The sequence below is a fragment of the Camellia sinensis genome, chromosome 13, assembly GCF_055761805.1.
Source record: "Camellia sinensis isolate YWXY chromosome 13, ASM5576180v1, whole genome shotgun sequence".
Classification (NCBI taxonomy): domain Eukaryota; kingdom Viridiplantae; phylum Streptophyta; class Magnoliopsida; order Ericales; family Theaceae; genus Camellia; species Camellia sinensis.
Window position 1 is genome coordinate 144,376,118 of NC_138973.1, and position 13,592 is coordinate 144,389,709.

Sequence of the window (13,592 nt, forward strand, 5' to 3'; positions counted from 1 at the left end):
TCTTGGAAGCATTAAGATGTATCGGGATCTTCATGAACATTTTTGGTGGAATGGTATGAAGTGAGATATTGCAGAATTTGTGGCTCAGTGTTTGGTGTGTCAACAGGTTAAAGTAGAACATCAGAAACCCGCGGGGAAACCTCAACACATACCTATACTAGAGTGGAAGTGGGATCATATTACCATGGACTTCATGTGCGGATACCTCGTACTAGTAGTAATCACAATGTAGTTTGGGTAGTTGTTGATAAATTAACCAAGTCAGTACATTTTATTGCAGCTTGGATGAACTATTCTCTAGCTCAATTTGCAAAGTTGTATGTGAAGGAGATTGTTAGATTGCATGGTGCACCTGTGTCAATAGTGTCAGATCGGAACCCTCGTTTTGTGTCTAAGTTTTGGGGTACATTATAGTCAAGTTGTGGGTACTCGGTTAAATTTGCGTTCAGCTTATCACCTTCAGACATATGGGCAATCTGAGAGGACTATTTAGAACCTTGAGGATATGTTGAGGGCTTGTGCTTTGGCGTGGAGAGGTAATTGGGATGATTATTTGCCGCTCATGGAGTTTGCGTATAATAATAGTTATCATTCTAGTTTGGGAGTAGCTCCTTACAAGGCTTTGTATGGGAGGAAGTGTAGGTCTCCGTTGTATTGATATGAGGTTGGTGAACGGAAAATGTTGGGACCTGACTTGGTGGAGGATACTACACAGAAAATTATCACTATCAGAGAGAGATTATTGACTGCTCAGAGTAGACAAAAAAGTCATGATGATCATCGTAGGAGAGATTTAGAGTTTTATGTGGGGGATAAGGTATTCTTGAAAGTATCACCACGGAAAAGAGACATCAGGTTTGGAAAGAAAGGAAAGTTGAGTCCTAGATACATTGGTTTATTTGAGGTATTGGAGAAGGTTAGTGAGGTTGTGTACCATGTTGCTTTACTCCCTAGGTTGGCAGGAGTGCAAAATGTGTTTCACGTGTCTATGCTGAGGAAATATATGCACAGTCCGTCACATGTGAGAGATTATGAGCCACTTCAGATTAGAGAGGATTTTTTGTATAAGGAGATGCCTATTCAGATTTTGGATTCGAAAGAGAACATGTTACGTACAAAGGCCATTAAATTGGTTAAGGTACTGTGGCGTAATTATCTGGTTGAAGAGTCGACTTGGGAACGCAAGGATGAGATGCGCGAGAAGTACCCACATCTATTCTTATGATTTACGCAGGTTAGTTTGGAGGACAAACTTTTCTTTTAGGGAGGGAGAATGTGAGAACCCGAATATACAAATCAAATAAATAATTAAGTAATAATTATTTTACAATTTCAAATATTTTACTTGTGAATCTTTAAGTGTAAACTAAATATTATTGGACGATCTTTTAATTAATTTTAAAACCTGAAATAAATTTATGGTGAAAGGCTTTAATTTAGAGGCAACATTTATTATTTTAAAAAAATAAATAAATAGAGAAGAGGAATTGACTCGAACTCTAGACCACAATTTGATAAATAAAGGTCTTACAATTTGAGTTGCTTACAACATATTTTAATATTTTGTATATTATTTATTTGTTTGACCTACACATGCTTTGGGTATGCCAAACCACTAGTATTAAATAAAATATACACAAAACCCTACCTTCTTATTTATTCATCAGAAGTTAGCAGCAGCTGTCACGCCCCAAACCCGCCCCTAAAAGTTTGGGCATGACCTACTTAAAAATGAATATTTAACTTGGTATACTTAACATACGGGGCCTTATCGGAAGCATTAAATAATAACATAACACTGATACAAACAAACTCCATTAAGCTATTTCTAATATGCCAAGATCACATATATTACATATATCAGCATAGGCAGATAAAGTCCAATAATATGTCCCTGAGCAGCTGTTATATATACATATAAACAGTCCCAGCCCCATGGTTGGGCGTATACAAAAATATAGAAGTTAGGTACAATCAACCCTAGATGGACAATCAAAACACAAGCCTCATCTTAGCAAAACTTCCCAAAAATAAATGACCTCGTCTACTGCCTGGACACACAAGAGTTTACAAAAGAGGACGAGCATCCTGGTTTAGGATTGACCACCTGGTTGGTGACCTACAGAAACAAACATAACACAGAGTGAGCCAGGCCCAGTGAGTAGTAATACATAAATAAAACGACGCTTAACTTGAAATATAATGCATCAAAGCGTAAGAAGATGCACACATAGTTAGTCTGAGTCTGTACTAATTTTATAACGGCCTTAGGCCCATGCTTGAACGTAATGGCTTAAAACATAATATCTTGAAACATGATGGCTCTAAGCCCTTAAACGTAGTGGCACAAAGCCCTTAGACATGGTGGCGTTAAGCCCTTGAACATGGTGGCACGAGGCCCTTGAATAAGTTGGCATTAAGCCCTTGAATCATTTGGCATTAAGCCCTCGAATAAGTTGGCATTAAGCCCTTGAACATGCTTGTATGAACTTAAGAGGTGTCTCACACGGACTCTAGAGGTGACTCACATCGTAGCACTTAGTTCTGTGTAGCACTTTGTTTCATATCATATTAACAGAACAACTTGATTTAAGCGTCTTATAGAATGAACGTATTTCATCCTTCCCATTTCTTTCTTACATACTTTGAAACATTAACATAGTTGCATATCGTGTGTGAACACAATGCTCATGACAATCATTAGCTACATGTGAAGCATATAATGGTACTACTACTCACAGTGTTGTGATGACGTGCTTGTTCCTCTCGGAGTGTGCCCTGCACACATTCAAAACTTACAATTTAGTTCATCTTTCATATCAATTTACTTTCTGTTTCGCTTTACTTCGAAAGAATTTATAAATATCGAAAAGGCATCAAATATATATTCCGACAATATTAGAGGGTTCTACACACAAAACGGAGCAACCCATGTTTTTCAACATGGGTCGCACGTGCGGTAAACTCCCCCGCACGCACGGCAAAATTCCCCCGCACGTGTCTTTTAAGCAGAATCAAACCATCAAAATTCAGCATTTGCTGCATGTGCGACAGTGACTCCCGCACGTGCGGCGATTTACCTGTTTGGGTCCGAAAATTGCAACAAAATCTTGTTCTTTTGGGAGTGTTTGTAATGCTCTAAGTTGAAACTTTTGAGGGCTAAATCATGGTTTAAAAACATGTAATTGAAGGTACAACATACCATAATCTAACTTGAATTAAACCCATGAATACAACTCAATTAGTTGGAACAAAAGTTGAAGCTCATCAACATAATTTCATTCTTGAGGCTCTTAACTTTACACGCGCATAACATAGATATACAAAAACATGGCATAAGCATGAATACCAATTTGATAAGTAAAGAGACAAGATGATGCTCTCACTAGATAACTTGAATTGGATTCAAAATACACAAATGATAGGATTATCATACCAAGTCTTCAACACACACACATCCAAGGCTTCCATCACACGCTAGATCATACCAAATCACAAACTTTCTATTTCAAATTGAGGAAGAGGATTGGACTAGGGAAATTAAACTTACCTTAGCTTCAATCTCTCTCAAATCTTCCTTGTTCTTATCCTCACTTCACTTTTCTCCTAGGGAATATTTTATAAGAAAGTTCCTAAGTCTTGAGTTCAAAGAGGCTTTTATAGACATACACATACAAAGAGGGAATAAAGACGAAAATCAATCGTTTAAACATCTTAAATTGAAATTTCACAGAAACGCTTAATATTACCTAAAAATTATGCTGATCATATATATAAACTCAATTTCAGATACTTAAGCCTCTAAGGCTTCCAATTTCTGATTCAAACTTTATAGTTGCGACAGATACTTTTCTTATTAAATAGATAGGCATCCTTACACATGGGGTTCACTCACTTAACCTTAATTCCTCATAGGATTTCACAATAAGCATTCAAAAACACAAAATAGGGTCCGAAAATATATCAGAAAACATGTACGAGGGTCGGGTTATTACACTCTCCCCCCCTTAAATAAGTTTGGTCCTCCAAACTTGTTTTACCTTAAGGTAGAAACAAATGCGGATATTGGTGTTGCATTTCCTCCTCTCTTTCCCAAGTTGCGTCGGTTCCGTAATGTTCTTGCCATTCCACTTTTACCATTGGAATTTCTCGGTTTCGTAATCGTTTCACTTGCCGGTCCATAATGCGGATTGGTTTTTTCTCATAAGTTAAGTTGTCATCTAGCTCAATTTGGTGAATATCAATAACATGAGACAGATCCGCAAGATACCCTCGAAGCATAGAGACATGAAATACATTATGTACTTGACTCATATGTGGCGGAAGGGTAACCCGGTAAGCTATCGAGCCCACTCTTTCCAGAATTTTGAAGGGACCAACATACCGGGGTGTTAACTTACCCTTTTTCCCAAATCTTGGATGTCCTTTCATCGGAGTGACCTTTACAAAGACATGACCGTTCACTTCAAATTCCAAATCCCTCCGTCGGTTACCCGCATAACTCTTCTGTCTACTTTGAGCAGTTTTTAATCTCTCCCGAATAATTTTAATCTTTTTAGCGGTCAACTGAACAATTTCAGGTCCGAGTATGGATTTCTCCCCAACTTCAGCCCAACACATGGGAGTACGACACGGTCTTCCATACAGAGCTTCATAGGGTGCCATTTCAATACTTGAGTGGTAACTATTGTTGTATGCGAACTCTACCAACGGTAGATGGGTTTTCCAACTTTCTTGAAAATCTAAAACACACATTCGGAGCATATCCTCCAACGTTTGTATCGTTCTCTCGGATTGCCCGTCAGTCTGAGGATGGAAAGCTGTGCTGAATTTTAATTCTGTACCCATGGCTTCTTGTAAACTTTGCCAGAATCTGGAAACAAACTTCAGATCCCTATCCAATACAATTGAGACCGGAACACTATGAAGCTTCACAATTTCATTCACATAAATTACCGCCAGTTTATCTGCATTATACTAAGTCTTTACTGGTAGGAAGTGAGCGGACTTAGTTAATCGATCTACAATGACCCATATTGAATTCATACCTCGAGGAGTCCGTGGTAACCCCAGAACGAAATCCATGGTCAAATGTTCCCACTTCCATTCTGGGATTGGAAGGGGCTGTAGCAACCCTGCTGGCCTTTGATGCTCTGCTTTTACTTGCTGGCATTGCAAACATTTAGAGACGAACTGTACGATCTCCTTCCTCATACTTGGCCACCAAAAATTTTGTTTTAAATCTCGGTACATTTTGGTACTCCCTGGATGCATTGAAAATCTTGAGGTATGTACTTCTTCCATCAGTTTTTGGTTAAGGTTAAACACGTTGGGGACACATACTCGGTTTTGAAATTTGAGCAGCGTATCTACCAAACTAAATCCCGGTTTCGACTTAGTTCCTATGTCATCACATATCTTTCTTAGCGTTTCATCTTCCATCTGATGCAATTTAGTTTCCTCAAGTAAGGTTGGTTGGGCCATCATTGCTGCCATTAAAGCTTCCTGCCCATGTAATATAAGGTCCACTACCATTTTAGCCAATTCATATGCTAATTCCTTTTGCCCTGTAACCAAATTTGTTAAAGACCCCATACTTTTTCGACTAAGCGCATCCGCAACTGTGTTGGCTTTGCCAGGATGGTAATGGATCTGCAAATCATAATCTTTAATAAGTTCTAACCACCGTCACTGCCGCATATTTAACTCTTTCTGCGGAAAAAGGTATTTGAGACTTTTATGGTTAGTGTACACTTCGCAAGTAGTGCCATACAGATAGTGTCTCCATATCTTCAAAGCAAAGACTACTGCTGCTAACTCAAGATCATGCGTGGGATAATTCTTCTCATGGGGTTTCAATAGATGAGAAGCATAAGTGATAACTCTTCCATTTTGCATAAGTACACAACCAAGCCCTTTGTGCGAAGCATCGCTGTAGATTACAAACCCTTCAGTGCCGGATGGTAAGGCTAGCACTAGTGCCGTAGTCAACCTTATTTTCAATTCTTGGAAAGCAGATTCGCGCTCTTCTGACCATTCAAATGCAACTCCTTTTCGAGTCAATTGTGTAAGTGGCACAGCAATTTTGGAAAAATCTTGAACAAACCATCTGTAATAGTCGGCTAACCCCATAAAACTACGCCCGTCAGTCACATTAGTGGGAGTTGGCAAATTCATGATCGCCTCAATCTTGTGTGGATCAACAGAAACTCCTTCCTTTGTGATAACATGCCCCAGAAATGCCACTTCTAGTAGCCAGAATTCACATTTCTTAAGCTTTGCATACAGTTTCTTTTCCCAGAGGGTTTGAAGGATCAAGCGAAGATGACTCTCGTGAGCTTCTGCATTCTCTGAATAAATTAGAATATCAACAATAAAGACCACCACAAATTCATCCAAATAGGGCTTAAAGACGCGGTTCATCAAATCCATAAAGGCTGCTGGGGCGTTAGGCACTCCAAAAGGCATAACCAAAAATTCATAATGACCATATCGGGTTCGAAAAGCTGTCTTCTCGACATCATTAGCTTTGACCTTTAATTGATGGTATCCGGACCGTAGATCGATTTTGGAAAAGACTTGTGGCCCTTGAAGCTGGTCAAATAAATCATCGATCCTTGGCAACGGGTATTTATTCTTGATTGTTACCTTATTAAGTTCTCTGTAATCGATACAAAGCTGGAGTGTTCCATCCTTCTTTTTCACAAACAAAACTGGTGCACCCTACAGAGATACACTTGGATGGATGAATCCTTTGTCCAGTAAATCTTGCAACTATATTTTTAATTCCTTCATCTCAACTGGTGACATTCTATAGGGAGTCTTAGAAATGGGTTGAGTTCCCAGTACTACGTCAATTGTTAACTCAATTTCACGGTCTATTAACTGCCCTGGTAACTCCTCTGGAAAAACATCCGGAAATTCACAGACGACTGGGATCATGTCGATATTCTCGCTCCCCACTTGCTCCTCCAAAACGCTGCATAAATACCCCTGACAACCTTTCTGAATTAATTTACAAGCCTTTGCTACCGAGATCAAATAAGGTGGAGAAGTTACTTCCTGTCCCTGAAACATAAATTCTGATTGACCCGGAGGATGAAAACTAATTTGCTTAGTCAGACAGTCTATAGTTGCACCATATTCACTCAACCAATCCATTCCCAGAACAATATCAAAATACGTCATGTTGAGAGGTAACAGGTTAGCATATACCCGAATATCTCCAAGGTGGAGTTCACAAGCAACATATACAGAGGTACAGATCATAGAATCCCCCAAAGGTGAAGATACACATAGCATATAAAATAATGCCTCCTCAGATTTATCTAAATTAGGAGCAAATAGTTTTGACACAAAAGAATGGGTAGAGCCAGAATCAAATAATACACAAGCATAATGACCGTGAACCATAAATATACCTGACACCACCGTTGCCGCATTCTGTACATCACCTGGAACTAATGCAAACACCCTACCTTGTCCCGTGGTATCTTTATTGTTAGTCGGTTTGGCCGGTGGCTTGGTGTTGGTCGTTGGTGCAGACCCCACTGAACTGGTAGTAGTCCCATTGCCATTTTGTTGCTGCTTCCTCTGAGGGAAATCCCTTATCACATGACCCATTTTTCCACACTGAAAGCAGGCTCCAGACTTCCGGTAGCATATTCCACGATGCTTCTTTCCACACTCCACACATACGGGGATTGGCTCCTGACTAGGGGTAGACGCATTTGAAGTCCCTGAATTTTGCTTCTTGTTTGGTGGAGTAGTTGACCCCTTCGACCATTGGCTGTTTTGTCTTTTCCCCTTCCATTCAGAAATTTGATTTTGTGCAACAATATTTCCTTCCGCTATGACAGCCCTCTCCAACACATCTACATAGGTAGGCAACTTCAACATATTGACTCGGTCCAAAATAGCACCCCGTAATCCCCCTTCAAATTTTCGTGCCTTCTTGTAATCCATGTCTACCATATGAGGCGCGAACCGGGCTAGCTCTGCAAATTGAGCTTCATATTCAGCAACAGTTTCGTTCCCTTGTCTGAGAGTTTCAAATTCAGTCACCTTCTTATCTTGCATACTTTGAGGGAAATATTTATCATAAAACAATTCCAAAAACCTGTCCCATGTCAATCCTTGATGTATAGTTCTCGTAAGCATCCACCATCTTCGTGCCTCATCCTCAAGGGTAAAGGCAGCCAGTTGCACCTTTTGAGCTTCGGTGCAAGGGAAAACTTCAAATAATTTCTCTATTCCCAACACCCATGCCTCTGCTTTCATGGGCTTTATTCCTCCTTTAAAGGATGGCGGTTTATTCTTTTTAAACTCCTTAGTAAGGGTAATGGTTCGGTTTTCAGCATGGAAATCTTGTACTGCCGGTGGAGGTACCGGTGGCGGTGGCAGTTGTTGTTGAGGCTGTTGCTGTTGTTGCCGTAGGGTTTCCGCCATTTCCATAATCATTCTCTCCATCATATCCAACCGTGCAGAAGTAGCATCTTCCGCATCTTCTGTCCTTGTCCTCACCATAGCCTACACAACAATCAATTATATACAATAGACATAATTTCAAATTGTTAGCATTATCAGAGTTCATATAACGTTGCCATCGACCTCTTCTATACTTTGAGGGTGTCATGCATGATGCCTAAATCTTTTCTAGACACCCTAAAGCTCAATGGATCCGTGTGTGAGATAGCAACTCGTGCTCTGATACCACTTGTCACGCCCCAAACCCGCCCCTAGAAGTTTGGGCATGACCTACTTAAAAATGGATATTTAACTTGGTATACTTAACATACGGGGCCTTATCGGAAGCATTAAATAATAACATAACACTGATATAAACAAACTCCATTGAGCTATTTCTAATATGCCAGGATCACATACATTACATACATCAGCATAGGCAGATAAAGTTCAGTAATATGTCCCTGAGTAGCTGTTATATATATATATAAACAGTCCCAGCCCCATGGTTGGGCATATACAAAAATATAGAAGTTAGGTACAATCAACCCTAGATGGACAATCAAAACACAAGCCTCATATTAGCAAAACTTCCCAAAAATAAATGACCTCGTCTACTGCCTGGACACACAAGAGTTGACAAAAGAGGACGGGCGTCCTGGTTTAGGATTGACCACCTGGTTGGTGACCTACAAAACAAAACATAACACAGAGTGAGCCAGGCCCAGTAAGTAGTAATACATAAATAAAACGATGCTTAACTTGAAATATAATACATCAAAGCGTAAGAAGATGCACACATAGTTAGTTTGAGTCTGTACTAATTTTATAACGGCCTTAGGCCTATGCTTGAATGTAATGGCTTGAAACATAATATCTTGAAACATGATGGCTCTAAGCCCTTAAATGTAGTGGCACAAAGTCCTTAGACATGGTGGCATTAAGCCCTTGAACATGGTGGCATGAGGCCCTTGAATAAGTTGGCATTAAGCCCTTGAATCATTTGGCATTAAGCCCTTGAATAAGTTGGCATTAAGCCCTTGAACATGCTTGTATGAACTCAAGAGGTGTCTCACACGGACTCCAGAGGTGACTCACATCGTAGCACTTAGTTCCGTGTAGCACTTTGTTTCATATCATATTAATAGAACAACTTGATTTAAGAGTCTTACAGAATGAACGTATTTCATCCTTCCCATTTCTTTCTTACATACTTTGAAGCATTAACATAGTTGCATATCGTGCGTGAACACAACGCTCATGACAATCATTAACTACATGTGAAGCATATAATGGTACTACTGCTCATAGTGTTGTGATGACGTGCTTGTTCCTCCTGGAGTGTGCCCTGCACACATTCAAAACTTACAATTTAGTTCATCCTTCATATCAATTTACTTTCTGTTTCTCTTTACTTCGAAGGAATTTATAAATATCGAAAAGGCATCAAATATATATTCAGACAATATTAGAGGGTTCTACACGCAAAACGGAGCAACCCATGTTTTTCAGCATGGGCCGCACGTGCGGCTGTGAGCCCCGAACGTGTGGTAAACTCCCCTGCACGTGTAGCAAAATTCCCCCGTATGTGCCTTTTAAGCAGAACCAAACCCTCAAAATTCAGCATTTGCCGCACGTGTGGTAGTGACTCCCGCACGTGCGACGATTTACCTATTTGGGTCCGAAAATTGCAACAGAATCTTGTTCTTTTGGAAGTGTTTGTAAGGCTCTAAGTTGAAACTTTTGAGGGCTAAATCATGGTTTAAAAACATGTAATTGAAGGTACAACATACCATAATCTAACTTGAATTAAACCCATGAATACAACTCAATTAGTTGGAACAAAAGTTGAAGCTAATGAACATAATTTCATTCTTGAGGCTCTTAACTTTACACGCGCATAACATAGATATACAAAAACATGGTATAAGCATGAATACCAATTTGATAAGTAAAGAGACAAGATGATGCTCTCACTAGATAACTTGGATTGGATTCAAAATACACAAATGATAGGATTATCGTACCAAGTCTTCAACACACACACATCCAAGACTTCCATCACACTCTAGATCATACCAAATCACAAACTTTCTATTTCAAATTGAGGAAGAGGATTGGACAAGGGAAATTAAACTTACCTTAGCTTTAATCTCTCTCAAATCTTCCTTGTTCTTATCCTCTCTTCACTTTTCTCCCAGGGAATATTTTATAAGAAAGTTCCCAAGTCTTGAGTTCAAAGAGGCTTTTATAGACATACATATACAAAGAGGGAATAAAGACGAAAATCAATCGTTTAAACATCTTAAATTGAAATTTCACAGAAACGCTTAATATTACCTAAAAATTATGCTGATCACATATATAAACTCAATTTCAGATACTTAAGTCTCTAAGGCTTCCAATTTCTGATTCAAACTTTATAGTTGCAACAGATACTTTTCTTATTAAACAGATAGGCATCCTTACACATGGAGTTCACTCACTTAACCTTAATTCCTCATAGGATTTAACAATAAGCATTCAAAAACAGAAAATAGGGTCCGAAAATATATCAGAAAACATGTACGAGGGTCGGGTTATTACAGCAGCTGTGAGGGGCAGAGAGAGAGAGAGAAGAGAGATTTGAGAGAAACTTTTAGCAGCATTTGTGGTCAACAACTCTAAGGTATTATCCTATTTTATTATATCTATATATTGTGATGGTTCATGTGCATAATATTCTTATTGTTGGCAGGAATAGTAGAAACGGGTGTGTTGTTTGGGTGCCAAGTTAGTGGTTCGTGATGAGAAATAATGCGTGTGATTCTTAGTTCAAAAAAAATTCTATACAGAACCACAAACTTTAAAAATCGAGAAATCATATCAAACGGATGAATTTGAATTGAAATTTTGACAGTAGATTAATTACATATTGAATTGCATACCAAAATTTTCTTATAAGTTTTGGGTGTCAAAATCCATATAAACTAATGCGTTCAAATTTGTTAAGAAAACTCGTGTAAAACAGTAACTTCATAAATCTTGTTCTCTTTGGGTATAAATTTGAAAATTATCAAATCTGTGTCATTAGAACCGGTAATGAGTCTAGTTTCTTAAATTTTTGGCCTTACATTGATTGCTCGTGTGTACTAAGAGAACCATTAATTTCTTTAATTATAAATAATTATTTTGATAAGAAAAGCAAGTAAAACAAATTGGGTTTGAACCTTAGGATATATTAGTTGATATCTGGAGGGTTTTGGAATTTTTCGAACAACGTGGAGTGGGTTTTGTAATTTTCAAAGTTAGCGAATAGATTGGTAAAACTTGTTTAAAACTCTGTTTTATCTTAAAGTTACTTTTAATTAAGTTTCGATCTAAACACATGTCTTGGGTGATTTTAGATCTTGAAGAACATGAGCTTAGGTAATATTTAAGAGTAACGATGAGTTGGGTTGAGCCGTGTTAGTGCTCTTTAATTTGGGGTTACTTAGTTCTTATTCTTTAGTATTTTTAAATTATTAGCGACGTGTAGTTTTCATACTTGGTTAAAGGCACTAGTTGGACTTTTATACTCTATTCCATGATTACATTATTCCGTTTTTAGGTGAGTAGTTGCACGCTACATATTTTTATAAATGTTCCCTTACCCTGAACTGTTGGAAAATTTAATTGTTGTTTCAGGACTAAACTATTTTCATAAATTATTATATTATCAATGGAATTAAATTATTTCTACTAAACTATTTGTTATGGTCTCATGTTTATAATGGTGAACTACCATGTTTTGTGAAATTGAATTGTATCTATTATTGGGACCATCTATATGTTTAGTCCGGGGGAAATTATTCCACTGTGTGTGGTGACTCTGGCCACTAGGGAATAAATCCGAGTTGGGCCGTGATGACTCTAGTGCTCAACGATTGTAAGGAAAAGACCTAGGCTAGGTTAGGTGACATTCAATCAGATCGTCTTGGAGGAAAGGCCAGGTTGCCACCCCGAGGATGACTCTTAGTTCAATATTGGATCCAACGGACTTATTGCCTTGAGAATTGTGTGGCATGTTACTTGTTATTCTTGGTACCCAGAAAATTACTGGTGTTCATGTTGTAATCTATTTTAAGTGGAAACTGTCATTTATTATGTTCTCGAGAGACATGAGTATTTTAACTATTGAACTGTGGAACCTTCTTTTTGAAACAGATTATCTTTATCAAAACTGTATGCGAATCTAGTTTCTGTGATACATATCTTATTTTGGAATTGATCCCTGTTTTCAAAACTGTATATACTATCCATGTTGCTACTCACTGAGCTATCAGTTGACTTAGTTGTTTATCATTTCTAGGTGTTAGAAGGACTTAGAGTGTACTCATGGCGTAACAGGTACTCAATTGCATGGACCTCTAGGACATTCATTTATTTTGTTTTAGATTGTTATGTCAAGTTTGTACATATTTCTTTTTATTTTTATTGAGGTTCATTTAGGATTGTTTTGATATGTGGGCTGTTTATATCCCATAAGTTTGAATGGTATTGATTACGGTTGGTTGTGCCGTTTATATATGTCGCATGTCACTGGATTGAGTTTTGGTTATTTATTACTAGACTATTGTACAGTTGTTCAATGTGATTATGGATTCATGTTTAGGCTTATGTGTGCCTTGGGCTAAGGTCCTATAGGCCATGACCGGTCATACTCGGGTTTGTGGTGTGACAGGTTTTATGATTATTATGTTAATATTCATCTTATTGGGAGTTGTAAGAATGGTTTTTGGCAGGAACTATACAATTTTGGGGACAAAATTTCTTAAGGGGGGTAGGCTGTAATTGCTGACTTTGGGTGACCGCTCGAGCGAAGAATTGTTACTCCTAATATCTCACAGGTTTACGGGTGAGACCGCTCGAGCGAAGGAGTTGTAGCTCGAGCGTAAAATGTGAGCTCCCACTATTTTCACTCTAGCTCTTCAAAACTTCTGAGACTTTGTTTTTGTCACTCAAGCGGTGGATAGTTCGCTCAAGCGGTCCCTTAGTATTTTGGAACTTTGCTCGAGCGATGGAAGTCTCGCTCTTCCATCGCTCAAGCAGTCATGTCGGGACAGCAGACTTTAAAACACGAACTGAATTCATTTTAAACCCATTTT

The 13,592-nt window shown here is 38.5% G+C and overlaps 1 protein-coding gene and 1 long non-coding RNA gene across 2 annotated transcripts in view; both read right to left on the reverse strand.

Annotated features, from left to right (window-relative positions):
- Window positions 1–1,809: 1,809 nt before the first annotated feature.
- LOC114268320 (uncharacterized) lies at window positions 1,810–2,908 on the reverse strand. Its single transcript, XR_014348497.1, has 2 exons — window positions 2,740–2,908; window positions 1,810–2,119 (listed from the first exon to the last, which is right to left on the reverse strand). It is a non-coding gene; the product is annotated as an uncharacterized LOC114268320 (long non-coding RNA).
- Window positions 2,909–6,774: 3,866 nt separating this feature from the next.
- Window positions 6,775–13,592, reverse strand: part of LOC114318683 (uncharacterized) — a 28,175-nt gene continuing 21,357 nt past the window's right edge. Inside the window, exon 2 of the mRNA XM_082900964.1 lies at window positions 6,775–9,155. Within this exon, the coding sequence (XP_082757090.1) occupies window positions 6,775–8,526 (1,752 nt within the window). The 5' untranslated portion in view covers window positions 8,527–9,155. The remainder of the gene's footprint in view (window positions 9,156–13,592) is intronic.